At 46.2% G+C, this 27934-nt stretch overlaps 1 protein-coding gene across 8 annotated transcripts in view; it reads right to left on the bottom strand.

Moving 5' to 3' along the window:
• Positions 1-27934, bottom strand: part of map4k4 (mitogen-activated protein kinase kinase kinase kinase 4) — a 211352-nt gene that overhangs the window by 145355 nt on the left and 38063 nt on the right. For all 8 annotated transcript variants that reach the window (XM_049485385.1, XM_049485378.1, XM_049485380.1 and 5 more), the window contains exons 3-4: positions 24474-24530; positions 16005-16130 (exon numbers count right to left, since the gene is read on the bottom strand). In XM_049485385.1, the coding sequence (XP_049341342.1) occupies positions 16005-16130; positions 24474-24530 (183 nt within the window). The remainder of the gene's footprint in view (positions 1-16004; positions 16131-24473; positions 24531-27934) is intronic.

Genomic DNA, 27934 nt, shown 5'->3' with positions numbered 1-27934 from the left:
AATTTTTCTTTTCCGTCCACATCTAGGGAGGTTAGCCACAGTGCCATGGGCTTTAAATTTCTTGATGACACTGGGCACGGTAGAAACAGGAACATTCAGGTCTTTGGAGATGGACTTGTAGCATTGAGATTGCCCATGCTTCCTCACAATTTTGCTTCTCAAGTCCTCAGACAGTTTTTTGGTCTTCTTTCTTTTCTCCATGCTCAATGTGGTACACACAAGGACACAGGACAGAGGTTAAGTCAGCTTTAATCCATTTTAGCTGCAAGTGTGATTTAGTTATTGCCACCACCTGTTATGTGCCACAGCTAAGTAACAGGTGCTGTTAATTACACAAATTAGAGAAGCATCACATGAATTTTCAAAGGGTGCCAATACTTTTGTCCACCCCCTTTTTTATGTTTGGTGTGGAATTATAAAAAATTTGGCTTTTTGACTATTCTTTTTGTGGTTTTCCATTGAAGACAAATTAATTAAACATTTTAATACCAAAGCATTTGTAACTGCAATCATTTTCTTGGAGAAATGGAGCACTAACTGACAGAATTGCCAATTGCCAATACTTTTGGCCAGCACTGTATATATATATATATATATATATATATATATATATATATATATATATATATATATATATATATATATATATATTTCTTTTTACAATATTCAATCAACCCAAATCTATGACAGTCCCGAACATAGATTTTGAATAAAAACAAGCAAATAAATAAGTTTTTGTTTCATCAATCATATATTGACAATCCAGGTGTCTACCTTTCTGTCTACCTTTTCGTCTGCTTGGCTAAAAGTTCGGGCATAATATTTTGAAGCCACCATTAACTAAAACATTTTGTCCCAAAAATGAATATCGTATGTACAGAGCCCCTGAAGGGGTGTGGTGTATTTTTTTTTACATACTAAGTGGTCAGCACAAGATAATGGTAGCTAGCAAGCTATAGTTAAAACTGTTCCGCAGAAAAATAATTTTGCTAGCTAGCTAATTTAGCTAATATTAACTATAACTTTAGCTAGGTTAGCTAATGTTAACTACTTTATTTAAGTGAGGAATGTTTTAGTTAGGTAGCCAAGGTAACACACACACACACCAAACACAGACCCTGATTTCACCCAAACCTACCTAGGCCTACCCAAGCCTACCATATATTGTACAGAGAGCAATGAAAGCCTTAAAGCTAAGCTAACTTGGTAGGTTAGCTAGGTTAGCTTACCACTTTTTACGTAAAAAAAAAAAAATACACCACATTCCTTCAGGGGCTCCGTAAGTATGGCGTGACGCCATACTCCTTTTTTTAAACGGGCAATTTAGTTCCCTTTTGCATTGTAATATGGTGTGACTTTTTACACAAAAATGCCCAAATGAAATTACTTTTCAGTGAATATTACCTTTAAAACTATTGTCATATTTTAGTTAGCATGGTTTTATGATGTTAGCATGACATTAAGCAATGTGCCTTTACGCTAAGTACATGAAACGTCATATGGTGTGACACAACGTCAAACGTGACAGTGTTCTTGTCACACCATATGATTATTTTGTAATAAATGTAATAATTATACAGTAACACTCACTCATTAATGCAGATTCACTTACTTACTCACACTCAGCTACTCCTGAACACAAAAGGAAAAGTTCAGTCTGAGCCAGTTGCAGTCCACTGTAGCACACCTGAACATCCAGCTTCAGCACAAAACCAGGAAAGGCATATATTAAACACATGCTTCTTCTGTTTGTTTCTGTTTTAACAATACATTATCAGCTTTATGATCGATCATTGTTTAGCTCATTCTCATAAAAAAATGATGTATTAAATATAAAAAAGTTCAATGATTTACTAAAGATTATTAGAATTCCCGTAGCTAACAGTCAACAGATTAAAATAAAAAGTGCGACATCTAATGAATACAGTAAGTGGATCAGTTAATATCTTAAAAACATTCTTTACTATGCTGAGTAGAATTCACTTGTTCTTCAACAACTTTGTGATCCTGCTGTAACTGAAAATGATTTCAATCACTTGCCAAACCAGTTTCTTTGTTTGCTAAATGCAGCTAATGCAGATTTTTGCATAGAGATTTTTGTGTGGTGTGATTCGTCATATGGTGTGACATTAAGAAAAAAAAAATGGGAGGATTTTGGTTATTTATCATAAACTCATCAGTGTGACATATGAGGAATAGTGCCAGCAAAGTTTACAGTTAATTTGGTACTTTTATAACAAGGTATTGCCAAAATAATTTGTATGTGAGTATTTGCACGTGAACAGTGCTATACTTTTCTATAGTACACAATAACATTCAAGTCATAACATATGACAATTTTAGTCACTAAGACCGTAAACTAGTGAATAAATGTTAATTTCAAGAACCAAATCATATATATTTGGAAAAATAAGAGTTGGTAGAGATTTATTTTTAAACATTTTTTTTGCCAAATATGTAAACCACCCATATTTATACATGTATATGCATACATAAATAAAAAAAAACATTCATTCCTGATTTTCTGATATTTTGCATGTTCGTCACCCTTAAATGTTTCGGAACATCAAACCAATTTAAGTATAAGTCAAAGACAACACAGGTAGACATAAAATGCTATTTTTAAATGAAGGTGTTTATTATTAAGGAAGAAAAAAAATCCAGACCTACATGGCCCTGTGTGAAAATGTGATTGCCACCTGAGTACATGGTCTCTAGCCACACCTGTACTCAATCAAGACATCACTTAAATATGACCTGTCTGACAAAGTGAAGTCCATCAAAAGATCCTTAAAAGCTACACATCATGCCAATGTCAGGAACAATTGAGAAAGAAGATAATTGAGATCTATCAGTCTGGAAAGGTTTATAAATTCATTTCCAAAGCTTTGGGAATGCAGCGAACCACAGTGAGAGCCATTGTCCACAAATGGCGAAGACATGGAACAGTGGTGAACCTTCCCAGGAGTGGCCGGCCGCCCAAAATTACTGCAAGAGCGCAGTAATGACTCATCCAAGAGGTCACAAAAGACCCCACAACAATATTCTAAGAACTGCAGGCCTCATTTGCCTCAGATAAGGTCAGTGTTCAGCCTCCACCATCAGAAAGAGACTAGGTGAAAATGGCCTACATGGCAGAGTTCCTAGAAGAAAATCACTGCTGAGCAAAAAGAACATTAAAGCTCGTCTCAATTTTTCCAGAACACATCTTGATGATCCCTAAGACTTTTGGGAAAATATTCTTGGGACCGATGAGACAAAAGTTGTACTCTTTGGAAGGTGTGTGTCCCAGTACATCTGGCGTGAAAGAAACACTGCATTCCAGAAAAAGAACATTATGCCAACAGTAAAACATGGTGGTGGTAGTGCGATGGTCTTGGGCTGTTTCAGGACCTGGAAGACTTGCTGCAATAAATGAAACTATAAATTCTATTGTTTACCAAAACATCCTGAAGGAGAATGTCCGACCATCTGTTTTTGACCTCAAGGTGAAACGAACTTGGATTCTGCAGCAAGACAATGATGCAAAACGCACCAGCAAGTCCACCTCTGAATGGCTGAAGAAAAACAAAATGAAGACTTTGGAGTGGACTAGTCAAAGTCCTGTCCTGAATCTGATTGAGATGCTGTGGTATGACCTTAAAAAAGCAGTTTACGCTGGAAAACCCTCCAATGTGGCTGAATTACAACAATTCTGCAAATATGAGTGGAGCCAAAATTACTACAAAACGCTGTAAAAGACTCGCTGCAAGTTATCGCAAATGCTTGGTTGCAGTTGTTGCTGCTAAGGGTGGCCCGACCAGCTATTAGGTTTAGGGGTCAATCACTTTTTCACACAGGGCCTGGTCTGGATTTTTTTCCCCCTTAATAATAAACACCTTCATTTAAAAATAGCATTTTGTGTTTACCTGTGTTGTCTTTGACTTTGACACTGTGACATACATGCAAAAATTCAGGAAATCAGGAAGGGGGCAAACACTTTCACACCACTTCACATATGTATTAGGGTTGTGCCGATGAACAATATCATCGTCATTTATGACCCACCATAGCGATGGATGGTAACTGTTCTGCCCCTGTTGAACGTTACTTGCCAACTCGACAGACAGCTAACAAAGTTGGCCTTGAAATAAGTGAGAACCAAAGGTATCTTGTCTTTGAGGTTTTACTTGTATCCAAGCACCAAATGTGAAACTGAAATACAAACAATAAATGGTATCACATTAACAATCTACATTTATGCAACATGAACTAAAAATCTAAACATACACATTGTAACAGCCAAGATTATAATTTAATAACTTAATAAACAGATATAAAAACTGAAAACTGCTTAAACAAACCAACTAAACTTACAAACAATGATTTCCTGAACATTAAACGTGAAGATGCTAAGGGATTATAAGTCTGCTGTAAGCCTGCCTCATGGAACTGTAGGAACCGAAAAGAACATAAGAACATGGCTGCACACCCCCATCTGCTCCACATCACCTGACTGACATCATCCAATCAGAATTGATGCTGTCCTACCAAGCCTTTGTTAATTATAAATAAATGTCTACTAGGTGGTGCCAACACGACACTCCCCGTCTGGTATTTAAGAATACCACTATGAGTCTCTAAAGTTGCGACACTGGAAAGTGTTGTCCTATTCAGTTTACATGTCCTTTTCCGGTGACATGAGAAGAATCACTTGATGAACAGGTCTCAGAAAGATTTTGGAAGTTCCATTTTTTGTCACTTTGAGTTCAATCTTGCGTACCCTTCCATCGCTGCTAGGGAACACCTTTGTGACCAAACCCAATGGCCATTCATTTCTTTTTGCCTGATCATCTTTCATGAGAACTAAATCACCTGCTTTGACATTAGGCGTGTCAGAATGCTATTTACGACGGTTCTGAAGAGTCACAATGTACTCACGTCTCCAACGTTCCCAGAAAACATTTGCTAGGTGTTGCACTTGCCTCCATCTGTTGCGACTAAGATCCTGGTCAAACTCGCCTGGTGGACAAGAAAGCGTACCTGACTTCTGGGTCAACAACATAGCTGGAGTTAAAAGGTCAGGTGAATCTGGGTCACTGGAGATAGGTGTGAGGAGACGAGCATTCATAATAGCAGAAATTTCTGCCATTAATGTTAATAAGACCTCATGAGTCAGCTGGGAACAGCTTGTCTGCATAAGCATGGAGTCAAGTATCCTCCACGCAACTCCTATTAGCCTCTCCCAAGCTCCTCCCATGTGTGATGCATGGGGTGGGTTAAAGACCCATCTGCATCCTTCTTCACTCAGGTAGTTCTTCACATGTGTTTGTTCTGACAGCATATTCAGTTCTTTACAGGCACCAACGAAGTTTGTGCCACAGTCAGATCTCATCTGTTTCGCTGGACCTCTCAAGGCAAAAAAACGTCGCAAGGCGTTAATAAAGCTGGATGTATCAAGAGACTCAATTATTTTGAAATGCACTGCACAGATGCTTAGACAGGTAAATATTACTACCCATCGCTTGATGTTTGACAAGCCACCTCGGGTTCGGTGAGCATTGACTGACCATGGCCCAAAAACATCAATGCCAACATAGGTGAATGGGGGGTCCATATTCAGGCGATCAGGAGGTAGATCAGCCATTTTTGTTCTACCACTCTTTTTTTACAGAGCAAGCAGTTATAGAGGACACTGTTTATGCACCTCTTACCCCCAACAATCCAAAATCCTGCACTCCTGACTGCACCCTCAGTAAACAGGCGACCTTGGTGTTTAACTCTCTTGTGAAAATGTCTCACCAGTAGGATGGCAATATGGCTTTTTCCTGGGATGACAATTGGATGCTTTTCATCCTTTTCTATGGGTGCATGGATAAGTCACCCACCTACTCTCAATAGGCCCTCTTGATCAAGAAAGGGATTCAGCTTTCTCAGGTTGCTAGTTTTTGAGACTTCCTTTCTTGACAAAATACAATCCAACTCAGGTGAGTAAGCCTCTTGTTGCACTGATGCAATTATGACAGCTTTTGCCTGAGACATTTCACCTGACATATGTGATTTGTCACAGTAATGCCACCCTTTACAAGTGCTTCCTTGGTCTTCTTTGCTGAGTTTGTGAGAACGAGCAATGTGAATTAAACGACTTACACCTTGTGTTAGAGACTTCCATGTTGAAAATTTCTCAAAACGTTCAGCTTCTAGTTTGGCATGAGCACTGCTGGTGGTTAGAATTGTACAGTTGGACCGTACCTCTTCATCGTGATCTGGATCAACAAGATCATAAGGTTGCTTGTCTGAAGGTAGCTTTGCCTTAGGGTTGAGAAAGAAAGCTGGCCCAGAAATCCAGGTAGAATCATTCATGTCAGAAGCAGGAACAGACCTTGTCGCCTGGTCAGCAGGGTTCAGGCTGCTGGGAATGTAGTGCCACTGTTCTGGCTTAGTAGACGTTGTATTCTATTGCTGACATACACATAAAAACGTCGCGTTTGATTGTGGATATATCCCAGCACAACTCTACTATCTGAATAGAAATCTACAACATCTGGATTAATGCCCATCTCACTTAAGACAAGTTCTGCCACTTCTACAGCCAACACAGCAGCTCCCAACTCCAATCGTGGCACAGTAAGTTCAAACAGAGGTGCGAGTTTTGCTTTTCCCAGAAGAAACCCCACATCACATTTACCCTTAGCATCTAATGTCCTTAGATACGCTACTGCTGTGATTGCTTTGGTGGATGCATCTGAGAAAACATGCACTTCTGTTTTTCGTGCTGAGGATGGTGGAACACTTGAGTACACTCTAGGAATTCCGAATTGTCCAAGATCTTGCAAAGAATCTCTCCAATCCTTCCATCTGATTCTTTGTCCACTGGTAAAGGGGAGTCTCCATCAGTGGACCTTACTGTCAACTCACGAAGAATGAACTTCCCTCAAATTGTTACAGGGGCAACAAACCCCAGAGGGTCAAAAAGGCTATTTCCGTAGCCAAAACACCTCTGCGTGTAAAGGGCTTATCCTCAGCTGCAACATGAAATGTGAAAGTGTCACTCTTTAGATTCCAGCACAATCCCAAACTCTTTTGAATTGGAGGAGTGTATACTTTTAAATGCAAGTTCTTTAGACCTTTTGCACGATCTCCAGCAGGGAAGGCATTCATGACATCTGGAATGTTTGATGCTATTTTGTGGAGCCTTAAGTTGGAACTTGCAAGCATCTCGTGTGTTCTTCGAAGCAAATCAATAGCTTCCTCCACAGTTGGCACTGACTTTAATGCATCATCACAATAAAAATCATGCTCAACGAAGTCTTTGGCATCCTTTCCATACTCATTTTCTTTCTGAGCTGCACGATAGAGTCCATAAATAGCAACAGCCGGTGATGGGCTGATCCCAAATACGTGGACTGTCATTCTATAGTCAATGATCTCTTTTGTGACGTCATTGTCTTCAAACCACAAGAAACGCAGGAAGTTCCTATGGTCTTTCCTTACCACAAAGCTGTGGAACATCTGTTCTATGTCAGCTGTTATAGCTACTGCTTCTTTTCTGAAGCGCAACAGCACTCCCACTAGGCTATTATTCAGGTCAGGTCCTGAGAGCAGCACTTGATTCAGAGAGTGACCTTTGAACTGAGCGCTAGAATCAAACACCACTCTTATCTGGCCTGGTTTTCGTAGGTGATAGACACCAAAAAATGGTAAATACCATGCTTCTTCCCCATCTTCCAGTGGTGGTGCTGGTTCTGCATGGTTCTGGTCAAAAATCCTCTGCATAAAGGTGACAAAATGCTGTTGCATTGCTGGGTTTTTCTCCAGAGACCTGCATAGAGACATTAACCGCTTTGCAGCTTACTTTTTGTTGCTAGGGAGTCGTTGCCGTGGTTCACGGAATGGAAGAGGAGCTACCCAGCTATTGGAATCATCCATATATACTTCCTTTTCCATTATGGCTAAGAACATCCTGTCTTCTACAGAAAGATCAACTTTGTCATCGTTCTGAGATTGCTCAAAGACTGTGCTACCCAATGTTTGTTCTTTTTTCGATTGTGAATGGAAGTAGCTGCTTTGCTGAGAAAAGCCTTTGTAACTCATGCAAGTGAGATCCTCTTTCAACCGTATATGATTAGGGCATGGTGTACACAAGCTAGGGCGTCCATTAGAGAGTATGTTAGTGCGGAATGTACTTACAATGCTAGGCTTGTGAGCCGAGCCTAAGCAGACATTTCCGACTATAACCCAACCAAAGTGGAGGCGCTGGGCGTACGGTGCATTCTGTGGACCATTGCGACTCTCTCTCACTTTGTGTTCTTGAAGGATGTCTCTCCCTAAAAGGAGCAAAATTTTAGCATTGGGATCTATTTCTGGGATTTCATGAGCCATCGTTTGCAGGTGTGGGAACTTGTGCGCTATTTCAGTGGGGGGATCTCTGAGCGTTCGTCAGGTACATGGTTGCACTCTATAAGCGTAGGTAATGATACTTGAGTCCTTCCATCTATTGACTCTGCCATAAAACCTGTTGCTCTTCTTCCAGACGTTTCCATGACCCCAGCACAAGTACAAAGTGTGTACGGATGTTCTTGTCCTGTGACCCTAAAAAGGTAAAAACATTCAGTAATAGCCAGGGACCTATTGCTTTGGTCATCAAGAACCACGTACATCCTCACCATATTCTCTGGATGACCACTTGGGTAAACTTTGATCAGGCAAATTTTTGAGCAAGATCTAGGACCTGTCTTTGTGCCGCAAACTTCAGTGCAGTTTGTAGTAACATCAGCAGTAGGGGTGTTTCCTTCCTCCCCGCCATACTCCTCTGTGGAGTTCTCTTTCAACCAGGGAGGTAGACCAGGATGAAGAGCAGATACATGCCTAACACTCTCACATTCACTGCATTTAACCTCTACCTTACAACTCTTTGCGGTGTGAGATGTAAAAGAACAACATCTGTAGCACACACCATTTTCCTTTAAGAAAAGCTTCCGTTCTTCCAAAGGTTTTGCCCTGAAGGCACGACAGTGTCTGAGTGCGTGAGGTTTTTTCTTATGCATAGGACACTGCTTTCCCACATCAACAGACTGGTCTGCAGATCCAACAGCTAGAAATCCAACACCTGTCTTGTGAGTAGTTACAGAAATCTTTCTGTTTGTTGGGTGTTTGAAGAATGAATTAGACTTTGACTGATTTGTGTTGAAGGAGCTAAGACTAAAGCTCGGGTCATTTCTTGCCTTTGCTTCATCGTTAACGAAATCCACAAAAAATGAGAATGGTGGGAATGAGACGTTGTACCTCTTTTTATACTGAGACCCATTATAAATCCACTTCTCTTGCAAATGATAAGGTAATTTCTCTACGATTGGGTTTACCCCCCTAGAGGTATGCAGGTAAGAAAGCCCTGCCAAATAGCCTTCTGATTTTGCTGACTGGATTTCACGTAGGAGATCCCCTAACTCTCTTAACTTCAGAGAATCCTGCTTGTTTACTTTTGGAAACCTCTCTCTAGAAATCTTGCTGTGTCACTTATACCAGCATGTCCATCAGTATGTACACGTGCCTTGTGAGATTGTGGAAGATGTTGGTAGTCAAGTGGAATGTGTGACCACAGAGGCTGGTTTTGGTCGGGATAACTAGCATTATTATTTGAATTATCACCATATCTCTGCTGGTTTGGTGGCATAAGAGGAATGTCCCTCTCAGAACTGTGTTGAGGCTGACTGACTTTGCGGTTGATATCACCTACAGGATTCATGGGTGTAGTCATAGGCTCTGTCTTTGCTGTCAGCTCAGTAGCATTTTGTAGACTTGAAAACTGCTCTACATATTTACTGGTGTGATCTGTAGGATCTACCTGTGGGACAATGTCTTGACTCACACACAGGTCACCTTCATCAATTGTAAGCTGAATAGCATCTTCAAGCACTTTAGCTTCAGCTATAGCAGGTGCAGCCTCTTTTTCATGTTCTAAGGCCAGTAACGCACCTTCCATGCGGACCTTTTCTAACTTCATTTCTGTTTCTTTTTTAACAAATGAGGCGCGTGTGCGTGCAGCCTCGGCTCTTGCTCTTGCTTTAGCAGCGGCCATGCTGGCTGTTGACTGGTTAGAGCGTGAGGATGTAGTGGATGAGCGTGAAGCGACTGACCTTGTCTCATATGTCTTATCCACCTCAACTTCTTCCATGCTTTGAACGTTGTATCCGATGTAGATACGAAAATACCATCAATGGACACCTCTATATGCTGCAGACTGCAAATCCCTTCGATTCTCGTGTTGGATGCTCGTTAAGGATCCGTTTTTTCACTGTTCTGCCCCTGTTGAACGTTACTTGCCAACTCGACAGACAGCTAACAAAGTTGGCCTTGAAATAAGTGAGAACCAAAGGTATCGTGAAGATGGTACGGGATTATAAGTCTGCTGTAAGCCTGCCTCATGGAACTGTAGGAACCGAAAAGAACATGGCTGCACACCCCCATCTGCTCCACATCACCTGACTGACATCATCCAATCAGAATTTATGCTGTCCTACCAAGCCTTTGTTCATTATAAATAAATGTCCACTAGGTGGTGCCAACACGACAGTAACCACCGCGATGCCACGCCCACCTTTTTTCCAGAAACATGCACTAACCTTCTTTGGGTCTCCTTCACCTAAAACTTAAGCAGGGATTGTACAAAAAATGATCAAATCAGGTATTTAACTTATATGAATATGAGTCAGGGATGAAAATTAAAATACCCTACTGCTACAAATATGCCTAATTGATATTATTTATATCTAGGTTATAGCTTGTCTTCGTTTTTTTCTACGTCTGTATTAATTTTAAACATTTCATGTTTAAAAAGCCTGCTCGTTGTACATCGGGAAACTTGCACATTGACAACCAGTGTTGGGCACATTACTTTAAAAAGGAAATTAGTTATAGTAACTAGTTACTTCTACAACGAAGTTATTCCACTATAAAAGTAACTAGTTAAAAGTAAAAGTAACTAACTATCGCATTACTTAGCTTACTCACCCTGTAAAAAAAATAAACAAAAGAAAATAAATTATGTAATTTCTATTATTATTAAAAAATAACAAACAAAAATAAACCCAAAATGTTGACAAAAATATAATCTAATGAAAAAAGTTAAAATGGTATTAATATAACAGCTGGATCAAACAGTTATAAGGATTTATATTTATGTTTAGTACACAGACTTAACTGTAGCTTAATATAGCAGATATAGGCATTCTGCTGTCGAGAATTTTAACAGATGCTTACTCTCACTCAATAGCTGGAGTTTTTGAAATAAAAAATTAAAAGAGAAAATAACTTTGAACATAAATTTATTTTATTTCACTTTGCTATTATGTAACTGAAATTTACTTTACATTTTTTTTTTCATATCTGAAAACTAAAGCATCACCCTGGTATCTGGTGCTGCGTGTCAAGTATATAAAACTTAAAACATTTGAAATAGACAGAAATATAAAGTTATATGTTAGCGTTCCGTTCTTATCCGCAGGGCAAATTTATTAAAATATTAAATATATTAATTCATTATCTAAAATCTCGTCCAGCGTTCTAAAACGCCGCAGTTACGCAGAGCAAGCTTGAAAGCATGCGTGGCATTGCGAAAAAAAAAAAAAACTTTTTAATAACCAATGATTAATATATGATTAAGATTAATAGGGGTGCCCAACATTTTTCATATGACACTGTGTGTATATATATATATATATATATATATATATATATATATATATATATATATATATATGAAGAGTTTGCCACCAAGAGAAAACCACCGTTTTCTGTTTCCAACTATCAAATACCATACTAAGGTTAAAATAACACAAAAAAATCAAATCAAGATTTTAATATTTAAAGATTTATTTTTTTTAAATAATTCATTTTTCCGTAAAACGCAATAAATCCATGCCATGTTTTTTTTCCAAAATGTCTTATATATCCTTTGGCATCAATAGAACATTTTTTTTGACTGAAAATGTGCAAAATACAATAATAAATAACAATAAATTGTACATCTGAATATAAGCCCAAGCAACATAAGGCCATTGGGCCTAAAAACACAAATTTCAAAACATTTCTCATCGAAAAAGTGCAAAATTCCATTAACGAACAAGACATTAAGACTATACTATATACTATACCCCAAAATCACGTTACATTCATGTGCTGTAGTGTAGTGTAGTGTGGCATAGTATAGTGTGTATTGTGTGTGTTTGTGTGTGTGTGTGAACTGCAGATGACAGCCGGAATTTTCCCCCCTCCCGAATGCCTCATTTTCTTTACCTTTTCACGTACATGAGAATTTTTTGATGGCTTTCTCTTTTTTCCAATAACTGCTACACGAACAGGCTCCTCTATACCATCAAAAGCGTTCATTTTTGAGGACTTTGAGAGTGAAAAACGAAAGTGAAAGTAGGCTACACGAAATGCTGACCGTCTCAACAGGGTGCGTGCTATGATGTTTACATTCTATAGCTCGTGGAATGCTGCACTGTGATTGGATGAGTGGAGATGTGGCGTTCTGGGGGAAATCAAGACTGGCGTTTGTCGCGTTTTGGAAAGAAAGAGAGAAAGCAGGGCAGTATTACACGGCGGATGTGGCGTTTTGATGAAAATTGAATATTGGCTTTTCAAGAGTGGTCACATAACATTCTGATTCTGGCTCTAACAAATTTTTTTTTAAAACAGCGTTTATCGCGTTTTGGAATCAAACTCTTCATATATATAAATTAAAATTCTTGGATATTTGTTCGCAAAGAAGGTTTTACATACACTTGCACACTGGTACAGTTGGATAATTAGGAGTCTAACCACATGGCAATGCTAATTAGGTATATTTCTGCCCTTTCTGTTTGTAGAACCACACACACACACACACATACCACACTTACAATTACGAACTATCATCAAATACTAAATACATCTAACTAGAAATAATGACATTAGTAATTTACATACATGTCCTTGAATGCACACAGAACACAAAAAACAGCGGATGGCGAACTAAACGTAAGATTAGATTGTGTCTTCACACATCCTTCCACTGAACTGCCGTGTTGGGAATGAAGGAAATTAACAAGGAACATGACTAAGCAAATCTAACCTGCAATACCTACCACTAACCAAAGGGTAACTTCTGCATACTACAAATAAGAATAGACCTAAATAAATTACTCAAAAAACACCTAGCCCAAAGTTCTTCAATACAGCCTCCCCCAGATATGAAAATCATATTTGTTATCCAGGAGAAGAACTCTCATCGGAGCCCGGCAGTGGGACCAGACGTTGACCTGGATGTCCGCTGTCCGGATACTCCCTTTGTGATGCGGCCTACAGGCCACGAGACTCTGGGAAGTTGTGGGTCCACGATCATGGCGACAGCGTCTAGCTGTAGTGGGGTGGTGTCCCTCCGCCACGTCGACCATGTCTGGAGGCCGTGTCTTATAAACTTCCTCCAAAAATGGTCTGGCAAGACCTCGGCGTGTCTCCAGCGACGTCGGCTCAGCAACTCAGATTCTGTGTACACAACCTGAGGCAAAGAGGGGTCGTGCCGCCCCATCAAGAGCATGGTGGATGTCACTGGATCTGGGTCTGCAATGTCACTGGATACGTAACCCAGTGGCTTTGAATTGAGTATACCCTCAATTTCAATGAGGACTGTGCAAAGGACCTCTTCTGTTACAGTCTGTGACTGGACGGTGGCATACAGGGCCGCATTAATAGACCTGATTTCTCTCTCCCAGGCCCCACCAAAGTGGGGAGCACTTGGTGGATTAAACAGGAACTTCACCTGGTGCTTAGCCAGCTCGGACTGTAGGGCAGGGTGCAAAGCCTTGAAGGAATCTTTAAGTTCCCTCCTCTGAAATTCGTGCCCTGGTCTGAGAGTAACTCGGCAGGTTTCCCTTTGCAGGAAATGAATTGGCGGAGTGCCATCAGAAAGGAATCCTGGTCCAGACTACTCAAGAGGTCTATGTGGATGGCACAGGGGATAGCTGGGGAGTGAGGCAGTGGTTATGGAACCACAGAATGCGGTCTTGCGCAACTCTTCACCCTCCAGGGACTCTGCTGTGGATTTGGTTGGCCAGTGCTCGGGGGACTGATGCAGGAATGCTGGGTCATGGCTCCAACAGCTGCTTTTCCCTGCAAGGTCTCTTAGGCTCTTCCCACGAGTTATGTTGTCTGCAGGACTGTTCGCAGAGTCCATGAACCTCCAGGATTGAGCCTCTGTCATCTCCTGGATTTCAGCGACTTTGGCACCCACAAACACGTTGAATCTGCAGGCGTTTGACTGGATCCAAGTCAGTACGGTGGTTGAGTCTGTCCAGAGTGTAACCTCATCAAGGCTCAGGGTTAGCTTGTGTTGTCCAGAGGGGGCTTGTATAGCAACGAGGCAGGACAATCTCTGGAAGGTGTTGCAGCTCAGCTTCCCAACTCAGCCACGCCTTAAGAGCATCCTCTGGCAAGAAGGGATCATCCCATTCTCTTTCCTTTTTACACAGGTACTGCACGATGATCTTGGCTCGCGTGGTGAAAGGTATGAGAAAGCCTAGTGGATCGTAAAGCCTTGCCAGCGTGCTTTAAATATTCCTTTAGTAGGAGTGGGGCTTTCTGGGGAGCGATACTTGTTGCCTAGTGTGTCTGATGCCACAGCCAACGGAGTCCAAGGGTGAGCTCTTGAGGATCTTCATGGGACTCTGTGAGCCATAGCTCACTGCTCTCAGATCTTGACTCCTTCGGCAGGTGGCCGATGACTTCCGGGGCATTGCTAGCCCATTGGCGCAGGTCAAAGCCACCTGTAGCAAGCTGAGCCTTGAATTTGTCAATCAGCTGCCGGGCTTCTTCAGCGGAGGGGAGGCTTTGCAAGTGGTTGTCTACATAGAAGCACCGCTCAACAGCAACAAGAACATCATCCCCTGGCTGACAGTGGGCTGCATGTGGTCCCGAAGGGGAGGACATGCCATTCGTAGACGCTTGCTTTTCAGATCCCTCCACAAGAATCGGAGCAAAGGCCTGTCCTCTGGTAACAGCCGTACTGGCAGCTGCACTTCATAATCATCCATCCATGCTGGGGGGCATATCTGACGTTGAGGGCGATTATTAGCATGTGTTGTCATATCTCTCCTCTCATATGGAAACATTTTAATGTGCACAGTGATCACTCCTCCCGGGTTTCGGCACCAAATTGTAATGAGGGGTTCCAATAATTATATTAAACTGGTTGTGGGAGTGGTGACCGCTGTGAACCATCAGTCAAAATGATCTCTGTCAAATTCTTGGATATTTGTTCGCCATCAAAGAAGGTTTTACATACACTTGCACACTGGTACAGTTGGATCATTAGGAGTGTGGTATGTGTGTGTGTGTGTGGTTCTACAAACATAAAGAGCAGAAATATACCTAATTAGCATTGCCATGTGGTTAGATAGTCATCGTAATTACAATTACCAACTATCATCAAATACTAAATACATCTAACTATAAATATTGACATTAGTAATTTACATACATGTCCTTGAATGCACACAGAACACAAAAAACAGCGGATGGCGAACTAAACGTAAGATATTAATTAGATTGTGTCTTCACACATCCTTCCACTGAACTGCCGTGTTGGGAATGAAGGAAATTAACAAGGAACATGACTGGGCAAATCTAACCTGCAATACCTACCACTAACCAAAGGGGGGGCTGGGTGGCTACTTCTACATACTACAAATAAGAACATAAAATTAATTAAATTACACACTTTAATTAATATTACATACAATGTCTGTCTTTGTTAAAGAGCATATTCGTGAGTATTTCAGCATAAAAGCAGGTATTTGTAATGCGGGACTACATCTCTGCTGTTTGTAACAAACCAGATCATGTAAAAATCAGCTAAAAATTGGTGGAGTTGTGATTATTATAAATGTATTAAACACCTCCCTCAGTACTATCTTGCATTTTGGCTGCTGACGAAGAAGAAACATGAACCATTTTTAATATTAGCCTTAAAAGTAAAGTGCACTGACCCAAAGCTGGTCATCGTGTCCTGGAGGACTCTTCTTGATGAATGCTCCGTAGTAGGTGGCAATGTTCCGATGGTGGGAATACTTCTTTAGCATATTTATCTCCAACTTAATCTCCTCCTCTTCATCCTAGATAAAAACAACAGCAAAAACAACAGCAAAAAAAACAGCGAGGCATGAGTAACAGCTAAAACACTGACACCACGGAAACACTGACACTTGCTCTCCATCTCGCTCTCCCTCTTTCTCCCTTACCCTCCCTCACTCTGCCACTCTTTCTCTCTCCCTAACCCTTTCTCCCTCACCCTTACTTTACCTCTTTCTCTCTATCTTTTTTCTCTCTCCTTCTCCCTAATGCTTTCCCCCTCACCCCCCCTCTCTTTCCCGCCTCACCCTCCCTCCCTCTCCCCAAAACCCTCCGTCTATTTCTCCCTCACCCTCCCTCTCTTTCCCCGTAACCCTCCCTCTCTTTCCCTGTCACCATACCTCTCTTTTCCCCCCTCACCCTCCCTCTCTTCCCGCCCCTCACCCTCCCTCTCTTCCCCCCCTCACCCTCCCTCTCTTTCCCCCCCTCACCCTCCCTCTCCCCTTAACCATCCCTCTCTTTCCCCCTAACCCTCCATCTCTTTCTCCTTCACCCTCCCTCACTTTCCCCCCTCACCCTCCCTCTCTTTCCCCTTAACCCTCCCTATCTTTCCCCCTAACCCTCCCTCTCTTTCCCGCCTCACCATCCCTCTCTTTTCCCCCTCACCCTCCCTCTCTTTCCCCCTCACCCTACCTCTCTTTTCCCCCCTCACCCTCCCTCTCTTCCACCACTCACCCTCCCTCTCTTTTCCCCCCTCACCCTCCCTCTCTTTCCCCCCATCACCCTCCCTCTCCCCCTAACCATCCCTCTCTTTCCCCCTAACCCTCCATCTCTTTCTCCTTCACCCTCCCTCTCTTTCCCCCCTCACCCTCCCTCTCTTTCCACCTCACCCTTCCTCTCTTTCCCCCTCACCCTCCCTCTCTTTCCCCTTAACCATCCCTCTCTTTCCCCCCTCACCATCCCTCTCTTTTCCCCGTCACCCTACCTCTCTTTTCCCCGTCACCCTACCTCTCTTTTCCCCGGTCAACCATCCCTCTCTTCCCCCCTCACCCTACATCTCTTCCCCCCCTCACCCTCCCTCTCTTTCCCCCTCACCCTACCTCTCTTTCCCCCCTCCCCCTCCCTCTCCCCGTAACCATCCCTCTCTTTCCCCCTAACCCTGCATCTCTTTCTCCTTCACCCTCCCTCTCTTTCCGCCCTCACCCTCCCTCTCTTTCCCACTCACCCTACCTCTCTTTTCCCCCTCACCCTCCCTCTCTTCCGCCCCTCACCCTCCCTCTCTTTTCCCCCCCTAACCCTTCCTCTCTTTCCCCCCCTCACCCTCCCTCTCCCCATAACCATCCCTCTCTTTCCCCCTAACCCTGCATCTCTTTCTCCTTCACCCTCCCTCACTTTCCCCCCTCACCCTCCCTCTCTTTCCCCATCACCCTCCCTCTCTTTCCCCATCACCCTCCCTCTCTTTCCCCTTAACCCTCCCTCTCTTTCCCCTTAACCCTCCCTCTCTTTCCCCATAACCTTCCCTCTCTTTCCCGCCTCACCATCCCTCTCTTTTCCCCCTCACCCTCCCTCTCTTTCCCCGTCACCCTACCTCTCTTTTCCCGCCTCACCCTCCCTCTCTTCCACCACTCACCCTCCCTCTCTTTTCCCCCTTCACCCTCCCTATCTTTTCCCCCCTCACCCTCCCTCTCTTTTCCCCGCTCACCCTACCTCTCTTTCCCCCCATCACCCTCCCTCTCCCCATAACCATCCCTCTCTTCCACCACTCACCCTCCCTCTCTTTTCCCCCCTCACCCTCCCTCTCTTTCCCCCCTCACCCTCCCTCTCCCCTTAACCATCCCTCTCTTTCCCCGTAACCCTGCATCTCTTTCTCCTTCACCCTGCCTCTCTTTCCGCCCTCACCCTCCCTCTCTTTCCCACTCACCCTACCTCTCTTTTCCCCCTCACCCTCCCTGTCTTTCCCATTCACCCTACCTCTCTTTTCCCCCTCACCCTCCCTCTCTTCCGCCCCTCACCCTCCCTCTCTTTTCCCCCCACTCACCCTTCCTCTCTTTCCCCGCCTCACCCTCCCTCTCCCCATAACCATCCCTCTCTTTCCCCATAACCCTCCATCTCTTTCTCCTTCACCCTCCCTCACTTTCCCCCCTCACCCTCCCTCTCTTTCCCCCTCACCCTCCCTCTCTTTCCCCCTCACCCTACCTCTCTTTCCCCGTAACCGTCCCTCTCTTTCCCCCTCACCTTCCCTCTCTTTCCCCGTAACCCTCCCTCTCTTTCCCCCTCACCCTCCCTCTCTTCCCCCTCAACCTGCCTCTCTTTCCACCCCTCACCCTCCCTCTCTTTCCCCCGTCACCATCCCTCTCTTTTCCCCCTCACCCTCCCTCTCTTTCCCCCTCACCCTACCTCTCTTTTCCCCCATCGCCCTCCCTCTCTTCCCCCCCGTCACCCTCCCTCTCTTCCCCCCCTCACCCTCCCTGTCTTTCCCGCCTAACCCTCCCTCTCTTTCCCCCCTCACCCTCCCTCTATTTCCCCCCTCACCCTACCTCTCTTTCCCCGTAACCTTCCCTCTCTTTCCCCGTAACCGTCCCTCTCTTTCCCCCTCACCGTCCCTCTCTTTCCCCGCCTCACCATCCCTCTCTTTCCCCCACTCACCCTCCCTCTCTTTCCCCCTCACCATCCCTCTCTTTTCCCCTTCACCCTCCCTCTCTTTCCCCCCTCACCATCCCTCTCTTTTCCCCCTCACCCTCCCTATCTTTCCCCCTCACCCTACCTCTCTTTTCCTCCCTCGCCCTCCCTCTCTTCCCGCCCCTCACCTTCCCTCTCTTCCCCCCCCTCACCCTCCCTCTCTTTCCCCCCTCACCCTCCCTATCTTTCCCCATCACCCTCCCTCTATTTCCCCCCTCACCGTACCTCTCTTTCCCCCTAACCTTCCCTCTCTTTCCCCCTAATCCCTCTCTTTCCCCCTCACCGTCCCTCTCTTCCCCCCCTCACCCTACCTCTCTTTCCCCCCTCACCCTCCCTCTCCCCCTAACCATCCCTCTCTTTCCCCGTAACCCTCCATCTCTTTCCCCTTCACCCTCCCTCTCTTTTCCCCCTCACCCTCCCTCTCTTTCCCCCTCACCCTACCTCTCTTTTCCCCCATCGCCCTCCCTCTCTTCCCCCCCGTCACCCTCCCTCTCTTCCCCCCCTCACCCTCCCTGTCTTTCCCGCCTCACCCTCCCTCTCTTTCCCCCCTCACCCTCCCTCTATTTCCCCCCTCACCCTACCTCTCTTTCCCCGTAACCTTCCCTGTCTTTCCCCGTAACCGTCCCTCTCTTTCCCCCTCACCGTCCCTCTCTTTCCCCCCCTCACCATCCCTCTCTTTCCCCCCCTCACCCTCCCTCTCTTTCCCCATCACCATCCCTCTCTTTTCCCCCTCACCCTCCCTCTCTTTCCCCCCTCACCATCCGTCTCTTTTCCCCCTCACCCTCCCTCTCTTTCCCCCTCACCCTACCTCTCTTTTCCTCCCTCGCCCTCCCTCTCTTCCCGCCCCTCACCTTCCCTCTCTTCCCCCCCCTCACCCTCCCTCTCTTTCCCCCCTCACCCTCCCTATCTTTCCCCATCACCCTCCCTCTATTTCCCCCCTCACCCTACCTCTCTTTCCCCCTAACCTTCCCTCTCTTTCCCCCTAATCCCTCTCTTTCCCCCTCACCGTCCCTCTCTTCCCCCCCTCACCCTCCCTCTCTTTCCCCCCTCACCGTCCCTCTCCCCCTAACCATCCCTCTCTTTCCCCGTAACCCTCCATCTCTTTCCCCTTCACCCTCCCTCTCTTTCCCCCATCACCCTCCCTCTCTTTCCCCCTCACCCTCCCTCTCTTTCCCCCTCACCCTCCCTCTCTTTCCCCCCTCACCCTCCATCTCTTTCCCCTTCACCCTCCCTCTCTTTCCCCCTCACCCTCCCTCTCTTTCCCCCTAACCCTGCCTCTCTTTCCCCATCTTTCTCTCTCCCTAACCCTTTCTCCCTCACCCTTACTATACCTCTTTCTCTCTATCTTTTTTCTCTCTCCTTCTCCCTAATGCTTTCCCCCTCACCCTCCCTCTCTTCCCCCCCTCACCCTCCCTATCTTTCCGCCCTCACCCTACCTCTCTTTCCCCGTCACCCTACCTCTCTTTCCCCCTAACCTTCCCTCTCTTTCCCCCTCACCCTCCCTCTCTTTCCCCATAACCTTCTTTCTCTTTCCCCGTAACCCTCCCTCTCTTTACCCTTCACCCTCCCTGTCTTTCCCCCTCACCCTCCCTCTCTTTTCCACCCTCACCCTCCCTCTGTTTTCCCCCTAACCTTCCCTTTCTTTCCCCCTCACCCTGTTTCCCCGCTCACCCTACCTCTCTTTCCCCCTAACCCTCCCTTTCTTTTCCCCCCTCACCCTCCCTTTCTTTTCCCCCCTAACCCTCCCTCTCTTTTCCGCCCTAACCCTCCCTTTCTTTTCCCCCTCACCCTCCCTTTCTTTTCCCCTGTCACCCTCCCTTTCTTTTCCCCCCTCACCATCCCTCTCTTTCCCCATAACCCTCCCTGTCTTTCCCCCTCACCCTCCCTCTCTTTTCCCCCCTCACCCTCCCTCTCTTTTCCCCCCTCACCCTCCCTCTCTTTTCCCCCCTCACCCTGCCTCTCTTTTCCCCCCTCACCCTGCCTTTCTTTTCCCCCCTCACCCTACCTCTCTTTTCCCCCCTCACCATCCCTATCTTTCCCCATAACCCTCCCTCTCTTTCCCCTTCACCCTCCCTCTCTTTCCCCTTCACCCTCCCTCTCTTTCCCCCTCACCCTCCCTCTCTTTCCCCCTCACCCTGCCTCTCTTTCCACCTCACCCTACCTCTCTTTCCCCCCTCACCCTCCCTCTCTTTCCCCCTCACGCTCCCTATCTTTCCCCCCTCACCCTACCTCTCCCCCCAACCGTCCCTCTCTTTCCCCCTAACCCTCCCTCTCTTTCCCCTTCACCCTCCCTCTCTTTCCCCCTAACCCTCCCTCTCTTTCCCCCTCACCCTCTTTCCCCACTCACCCTCACTCCTTCCCCCTCACCCTCCCTCTCTGTCTCCCTCTCTCTCTCCCTCTCTCCCTCCCTCCCCTCCCCCTCTCTCTCTCCCTCCCTCCCTCCCTCTCTGTCTCCCTCTCTCTCTCCCTCCCTGCCCCTCCCTATCTGTCTCCCTCTCTCATTCCCTCCCTTCCCCTTCCTCTCTGTCTCCCTCTCTCCCTCCCTCCCCCTCCCTCTCTATCTCCCTCTCTCCCTCCCTCCCTCTCCCTCCCTCCCTCCCTCTCTGTCTCCCTGTCTCTCTCCCTCTCTCCCTCCCTCCCCTCCCCCTCTCTCCTTCCCTCCCTCCCTCCCTCCCTCCCTCTCTGTCTCCCTCTCTGTCTCCCTCTCTCTCTCTCCCTGCCCCTCCCTTTCTGTCTCCCTCTCATTCCCTCCCTCCCCCTCCCTCTCTGTCTCCCTCTCTCCCTCCCTCCCCCTCCCTCTCTATCTCCCTCTCTCTCCCTCTCTGTCTCTCTCTCTCTCCCTCTCTCTCCCTCCCTCTCTCCCTCCCTCTCTATCTCCCTCTCTCCCTCCCTCCCTCCCTCTCTGTCTCCCTCTCTGTCTCCCTCTCTCTCTCTCTCCCTGCCCCTCCCTTTCTGTCTCCCTCTCATTCCCTCCCTCCCCCTCCCTCTCTGTCTCCCTCTCTCCCTCCCTCCCCCTCCCTCTCTATCTCCCTCTCTCTCCCTCTCTGTCTCTCTCTCTCTCCCTCTCTCTCCCTCCCTCTCTCCCTCCCTCCCTTTCTGTCTCCCTCTCATTCCCTCCCTCCCCCTCCCTCTCTGTCTCCCTCTCTCCCTCCCTCCCCCTCCCTCTCTATCTCCCTCTCTCTCCCTCTCTGTCTCTCTCTCTCTCCCTCTCTCTCCCTCTCTCCCTCCCTCCCTCCCTCTCTGTCTCCCTCTCTGTCTCCCTCTCTCTCTCCCTCCCTGCCCCTCCCTATCTGTCTCCCTCTCTCATTCCCTCCCTTCCCCTTCCTCTCTGTCTCCCTCTCTCCCTCCCTCCCCTCCCCCTCTCTCTCCTTCCCTCCCTCCCTCCCTCCCTCCCTCTCTGTCTCCCTCTCTGTCTCCCTCTCTCTCTCTCTCCCTGCCCCTCCCTTTCTGTCTCCCTCTCATTCCCTCCCTCCCCCTCCCTCTCTGTCTCCCTCTCTCCCTACCTCCCCCTCCCTCTCTATCTCCCTCTCTCTCCCTCTCTGTCTCTCTCTCTCTCCCTCTCTCTCCCTCCCTCTCTCCCTCCCTCTCTCTCTCCCTCCCTGCCCCTCCCTTTCTGTCTCCCTCTCTCATTCCCTCCCTCCCCCTCCCTCTCTGTCTCCCTCTCTCTCTCCCTCCCTGCCCCTCCCTCTCTGTCTCCCTCTCTCATTCCCTCCCTTCCCCTGCCTCTCTGTCTCCCTCTCTCCCTCCCTCACCCTCCCTCTCTATCTCCCTCTCTCTCTCCCTCCCTCCCTCCCTGTCTGTCTCCCTCTCTGTCTCCCTCTCTCTCTCCCTCCCTGCCCCTCCCTGTCTATCTCCCTCTCTCTCCCTCTCTGTCTCTCTCTCTCCCTACCTCTCTGTCTCCCTCTCATTCCCTGCCTCCCCCTCCCTGTCTATCTCCCTATCTCTCCCTCTCTGTCTCTCTCTCTCCCTACCTCTCTCCCTCCCTCTCTCCCTCCCTGCCCCTCCCTCTCTGTCTCCCTCTCTCATTCCCTCCCTCCCCCTCCCTCTCTCCCTCCCCCTCCCTCTCTATCTCCCTATCTCTCTCCCTCTCTGTCTCTCTCTCTCCCTACCTCTCTGTCTCCCTCTCATTCCCTCCCTCCCCCTCCCTGTCTATCTCCCTATCTCTCCCTCTCTGTCTCTCTCTCTCCCTACCTCTCTCCCTCCCTCTCTCCCTCCCTGCCCCTCCCTCTCTGTCTCCCTCTCTCATTCCCTCCCTCCCCCTCCCTCTCTCCCTCCCCCTCCCTCTCTATCTCCCTATCTCTCTCCCTCTCTGTCTCTCTCTCTCCCTCCCTGTCTCCCTCCCTCTCTCTCTCCCTCCCTGCCCCTCCCTCTCTGTCTCCCTCTCTCATTCCCTCCCTCCCCCTCCCTATCTGTCTCCCTCTCTCCCTCCCTCCCCCTCCCTCTCTCTCTCCCTCTCTGTCTCTCTCTCTCCCTACCTCTCTCCCTCCCTCCCCATCCCTCTCTATCTCCCTCTCTCTCTCCCTCCCTCTCCCTCCCTACCTCCCTGTCTCCCTCTCTCCCTCCCTCCCCCTCCTTCTCTATCTCCCTCTCTGTCTCTCTCTCTCCCTCCCTCTCTCCCTCCCTCCCTCTCTCCCTCCCTCCCTGCCCCTCCCTCTCTGTCTCCCTCTCTCATTCCCTCCCTGCCCCTCCCTCTCTGTCTCCCTCTCTCATTCCCTCCCTCCCCCTCCCTCTCTCCCTCCCTCCCCCTCCCTGTCTATCTCCCTCTCTCCCTCCCTCTCTCCCTCCCTTCCTCTCTCCCTCCCTCCCTGCCCCTCCCTCTCTGTCTCCCTCTCTCATTCCCTCCCTTCCCCTCCCTCTCTGTCTCCCTCTCTCCCCCTCCCTCTCTCTCTCCCTCTCTGTCTCTCTCTCTCCCTCCCTCTCTCCCTCCCTCTCCCCCTCCCTCTCCCTCCCTCCCTCTCTGTCTCCCTCTCTCTCTCCCTACCTGCCCCTCCCTCTCTGTCTCCCTCTCTCATTCCCTCCCTCCCCCTCCCTCTCTGTCTCCCTGTCTCCCTCCCTCCCCCTCCCTCTCTATCTCCCTCTCTCTCTCCCTCTCTGTCTCTCTCTCTCCCTCCCTCCCTCTCTCCCTCCCTCCCTCCCTCCCTCCCTCTCTCCCTCCCTCTCTCCCTCCCTCCCTCCCTCCCTCTCTCCCTCCCTCCCTGCCCCTCCCTCTCTGTCTCCCTCTCTCCCTGCCCCTCCCTATCTGTCTCCCTCTCTCATTCCCTCCCTCCCCCTGCCTCTCTGTCTCCCTCTCTCCCTCCCTCCCCCTCCCTCTCTCTCTCCCTCTCTGTCTCTCTCTCTCCCTCCCTGTCCCTCCCTCTCTGTCTCCCTCTCTCTCTCCCTCCCTGCCCCTCCCTCTCTGTCTCCCTCTCTCATTCCCTCCCTCCCCCTCCCTCTCTGTCTCCCTCTCTCCCTCCCTACCCCTCCCTCTCTATCTCCCTCTCTCTCCCTATCTGTCTCTCTCTCTCCCTCCCTCCCTCCCTCCCTCTCTCCCTCCCTCTCTCTCTCACTCCCTCCCTCCTTCTCCCCCTCTCCCTCCCACTCTCTCTCTCTCTCTCTCCCTCTCCTACTCACACTCCCTCTCCCACTCTTCCTCACTTTCACTCCTTCCCTCCTTTTCTCTCTCTCCCTCTCCCTCCCTCCCAAAATTACTAGAAACTAAGAGTTCCTACCTCTGTGACGTCCATAACCTTGATGGCTGCCAGCTGTCCTGTTTTGACATGTCGACCCTGTAAAAGAAAAATGCATGAGTTAATTGGAATAGCAGAGAACTTCTTATATTTTTATACAATATAAGAAGTAATAACAGTGATTACACATGTTTCACATTACTTCTGCATATGTAGCACAATTGATATCACCCATATCAGTCTAGTTCTAATAAACTTTTATATCTAATATCTATATGATTACATTTATTTATTTGTCCTGGAAACTTTTATCTTCCTTCTGATTAGCATTAAAATCCCACACATCCTTCTGGCTGCAACAATTTGTGACATTTAATGTACTGTGGGGCAAAAAAGTATTTAGTCAGCCACTGATTGTGCAAGAGAGGTCTGTAATTTTCATAATAGGTACATTATAGGTTCTTATATATACATGTTTTTTTAGGCAAATGCTTGGCTAATATTTCTAACAAAAACTAAACACAGAATCACACTAACTTATCTCTGTAAACTTAATAGACAATCCCAATTTGTCAGGAAGGGGTGACCCAGGCAGGGAGACGAGGAGACGGACGCAAGTGCAGATAAGGGCGAAATAAATAAATAATTTATTAAATAAATAACAAAGAAACAAGGAACAAGTAACACGAAACAAAGATACACAAATAACCAATAACCAAAACAAATCAGAGAACATAAACTAAACCAACTAGAGATAATAAATAAACAGGGAATATATATACAAGGGAAGAAACTAGAAATAAACATGTAAATAAACTATAAACAAGAAAACAAGAAATAAACGAGAAACAAGGGACTAAGGCTTTAGGAGACAAGGAAACACTGAGAGAAGCTATTAAACACTGAGAGAGACAAACGACAGGTGAAGGTGCAAAGACCGACGAGGAACAAGTGGCACAGGGGATCTATTTAACCAAACAGGAAACACACTAGAATAGGAAACACCTGGGGAAGGGGCGGAGCTACAAATGAGAAACACATGGTGGAAAACTACTGACAAGAGACACAGAGGAGCACAGGTCACATGGGAAAAACACATAGAGACATGAGACAAGACCAGGACGTGACACAATTGTAATATTTTAGGGTAAAAATAAACATATATACATATAAATGAAAAAAGTATGCTGCCTGTTTGACATTGTGCAGTAATATGTATAAATCAGGATTGGTTTTTGTGTATTTATGTGAATGTGTGCGTGTGTGGCCATTTGGTAATTACCAAAGTCTTGTTGCAACACCTGTATCTCACTGCAGAAGCATATAACCCGTTATAATACAGTCTCCTGAACACAGCGCCAGTTCTGCGCTCAGCACACTAACCTACAATCCCTCCAAACTCCACGGCAAAGCTATAAAAAGCCCTCGGCTCAGCAATTAACCCCAACATGCCCTGCAGACTATGCAGCCTACCAAGAGTTAATGCCATCCACACTGAGGGATAAGGCGCGACCAGCAGCAAAAAAAGGGAAGAGTAAGAGAGGTCTGTGAATATCTGGGTCGAGTGTGAGAAAGAGAGTGTGTGGGGGTGGGAGGGTTTGTGTGTGAGATGAGTTAGAGGGCGCGGTGGGCATGAGGGGTAAGGTTGTCCCACTCCTGCATCATTTTCCACATCTTTCAGCACCAACAAAAGTATCATATACAGTACACACTAATTGGGCATAGCATTATGACACCCATTATCGATATGTTCAGCTGTACAGATCATATAGGATACTCTGTAGTAGGGTGTGCCATATCATATCGTACGCGATAATATAGCCAAAATTTTTCAATATCGTGAACAATATTATACCCTGAAATATCGTGCCATATCACTCACCCCTAATTATTATATGAAGGTACTACTTTTTACTGTTTTTAGCAAAAAAAAATTCACACTGTTCTCCTTTTTCACATTTTATATCTATTAGAGAAAGATTATATATGTCCAGTATCATTTATTTTACTTTAATCCTGAATATATGGAGATATGTAGAGCGCATGTTATTAGTACCAGGACATTCATGTTATTAGTACCAGGACATTCTGAATCATTGATTTCTGTTACAAATCTGATTAATTTCTTGTATTTTAAAAAATCTCAGTTAAGGGTTGAGAGATTCTGTCAACAACAAATTGTACTTTTATTAAGTTTCCAACATTGAGAGTTTGTCATTTACAAATTGTGATTTCCTTAGGTTCTAAACTTACTCACTCCCTACCTCCCTATTCCCCTTTATCATTGCTGAAGGTAGTTGATGCTCATCTGTCTCAACATTGCCTTCTTTGTTTATAAGTCATTTATATGGTAATTTGAAATCCCAACCAAGGTGACGACCATCTAATGGCCATCAACCCCCAATGAAGACACCCCCATCTACACCTCTCTAAACCCCTACCTTTCTTCCCCCTGCTGTATTCAAAGCAGTTTCTACTGTATGTAAAGTCCTACTGAAATGTCTTAGTAGTTCAGTCTAGTTCAGTCTCAGACAGTAACAGACAGACAAGTCACATGGACTAGTCAGGCGGACACAGAGAGAGCAACGACCAACTAAGCTGTGCCCGTATAGATTTTCTGTCTGCATGAGAATAAACTCAGTCATCTCTCAAGCTGTCTCCTGATTCCTGATTCTGACTCCTGATTCCTGAAAGCAGAATTTCTAACAGGGTGTGCCATATCATATCGTATGCAATAAGAAAATGTATTTATTTATTTTGGTGCAGTAGTGTATTTTTGAAATCCTTCTTTAAATTAAGTATTTTGTCATATTTTCAAGAGTAGCGTTATCGCAAAAATACCATGACATATCGTGATATTATTTTAGAGCCATCTGTCATCTGGTGTGGCTGATTTAGAACAAAACCCTGTTACCGAAGTTAGGTTGGAAGTCTTTAACCCACTTCCACAGCTAGAACTAGAGAAAATTATCTCCTCTTCAAACAGCACAACCTGCACACTTGATGCAGTCCCCACAAAATTACTAAAACAGGTACTACCAGATATAATTAAACCGCTGTTAATGATAGTAAACTTATCGCTCACCCTAGGCCATGTACCCAAAGACTTTAAAACAGCTGTAATTAAACTTCTGATCGAGAAACCAAATCTTGATCCTACTGTACTGTCTAACTATAGACCTATTTCCAACTTACCGTTTATTTCTAAGATTTTAGAAAAAGCTGTAGCCCAACAACTTTGCTCTTACCTGCAAAGAAACCAGATCTATGAAAAATTTCAATCTGGATTTAGGCCTCATCACAGCACTGAGACAGCTTTAGTTAAAATAACAAACAATCTACTTACAGCTGCCGACCAAGGCTGTGTTTCCCTACTGGTACTTCTCGATCTGAGCGCAGCCTTTGATACAATAGATTATAATGTCCTTTTAGAAAGATTAGAGAACATGGTAGGTGTAACTGGAACTGCATTATCATGGTTTAAATCATACTTAACCGATCGC

This window comes from Astyanax mexicanus, chromosome 11 (genome assembly GCF_023375975.1).
Source record: "Astyanax mexicanus isolate ESR-SI-001 chromosome 11, AstMex3_surface, whole genome shotgun sequence".
Taxonomy (NCBI): domain Eukaryota; kingdom Metazoa; phylum Chordata; class Actinopteri; order Characiformes; family Acestrorhamphidae; genus Astyanax; species Astyanax mexicanus.
The sequence above is the reverse complement of the archived record's forward strand: the minus strand, read 5'-3'. Positions and strand labels throughout refer to the sequence as shown.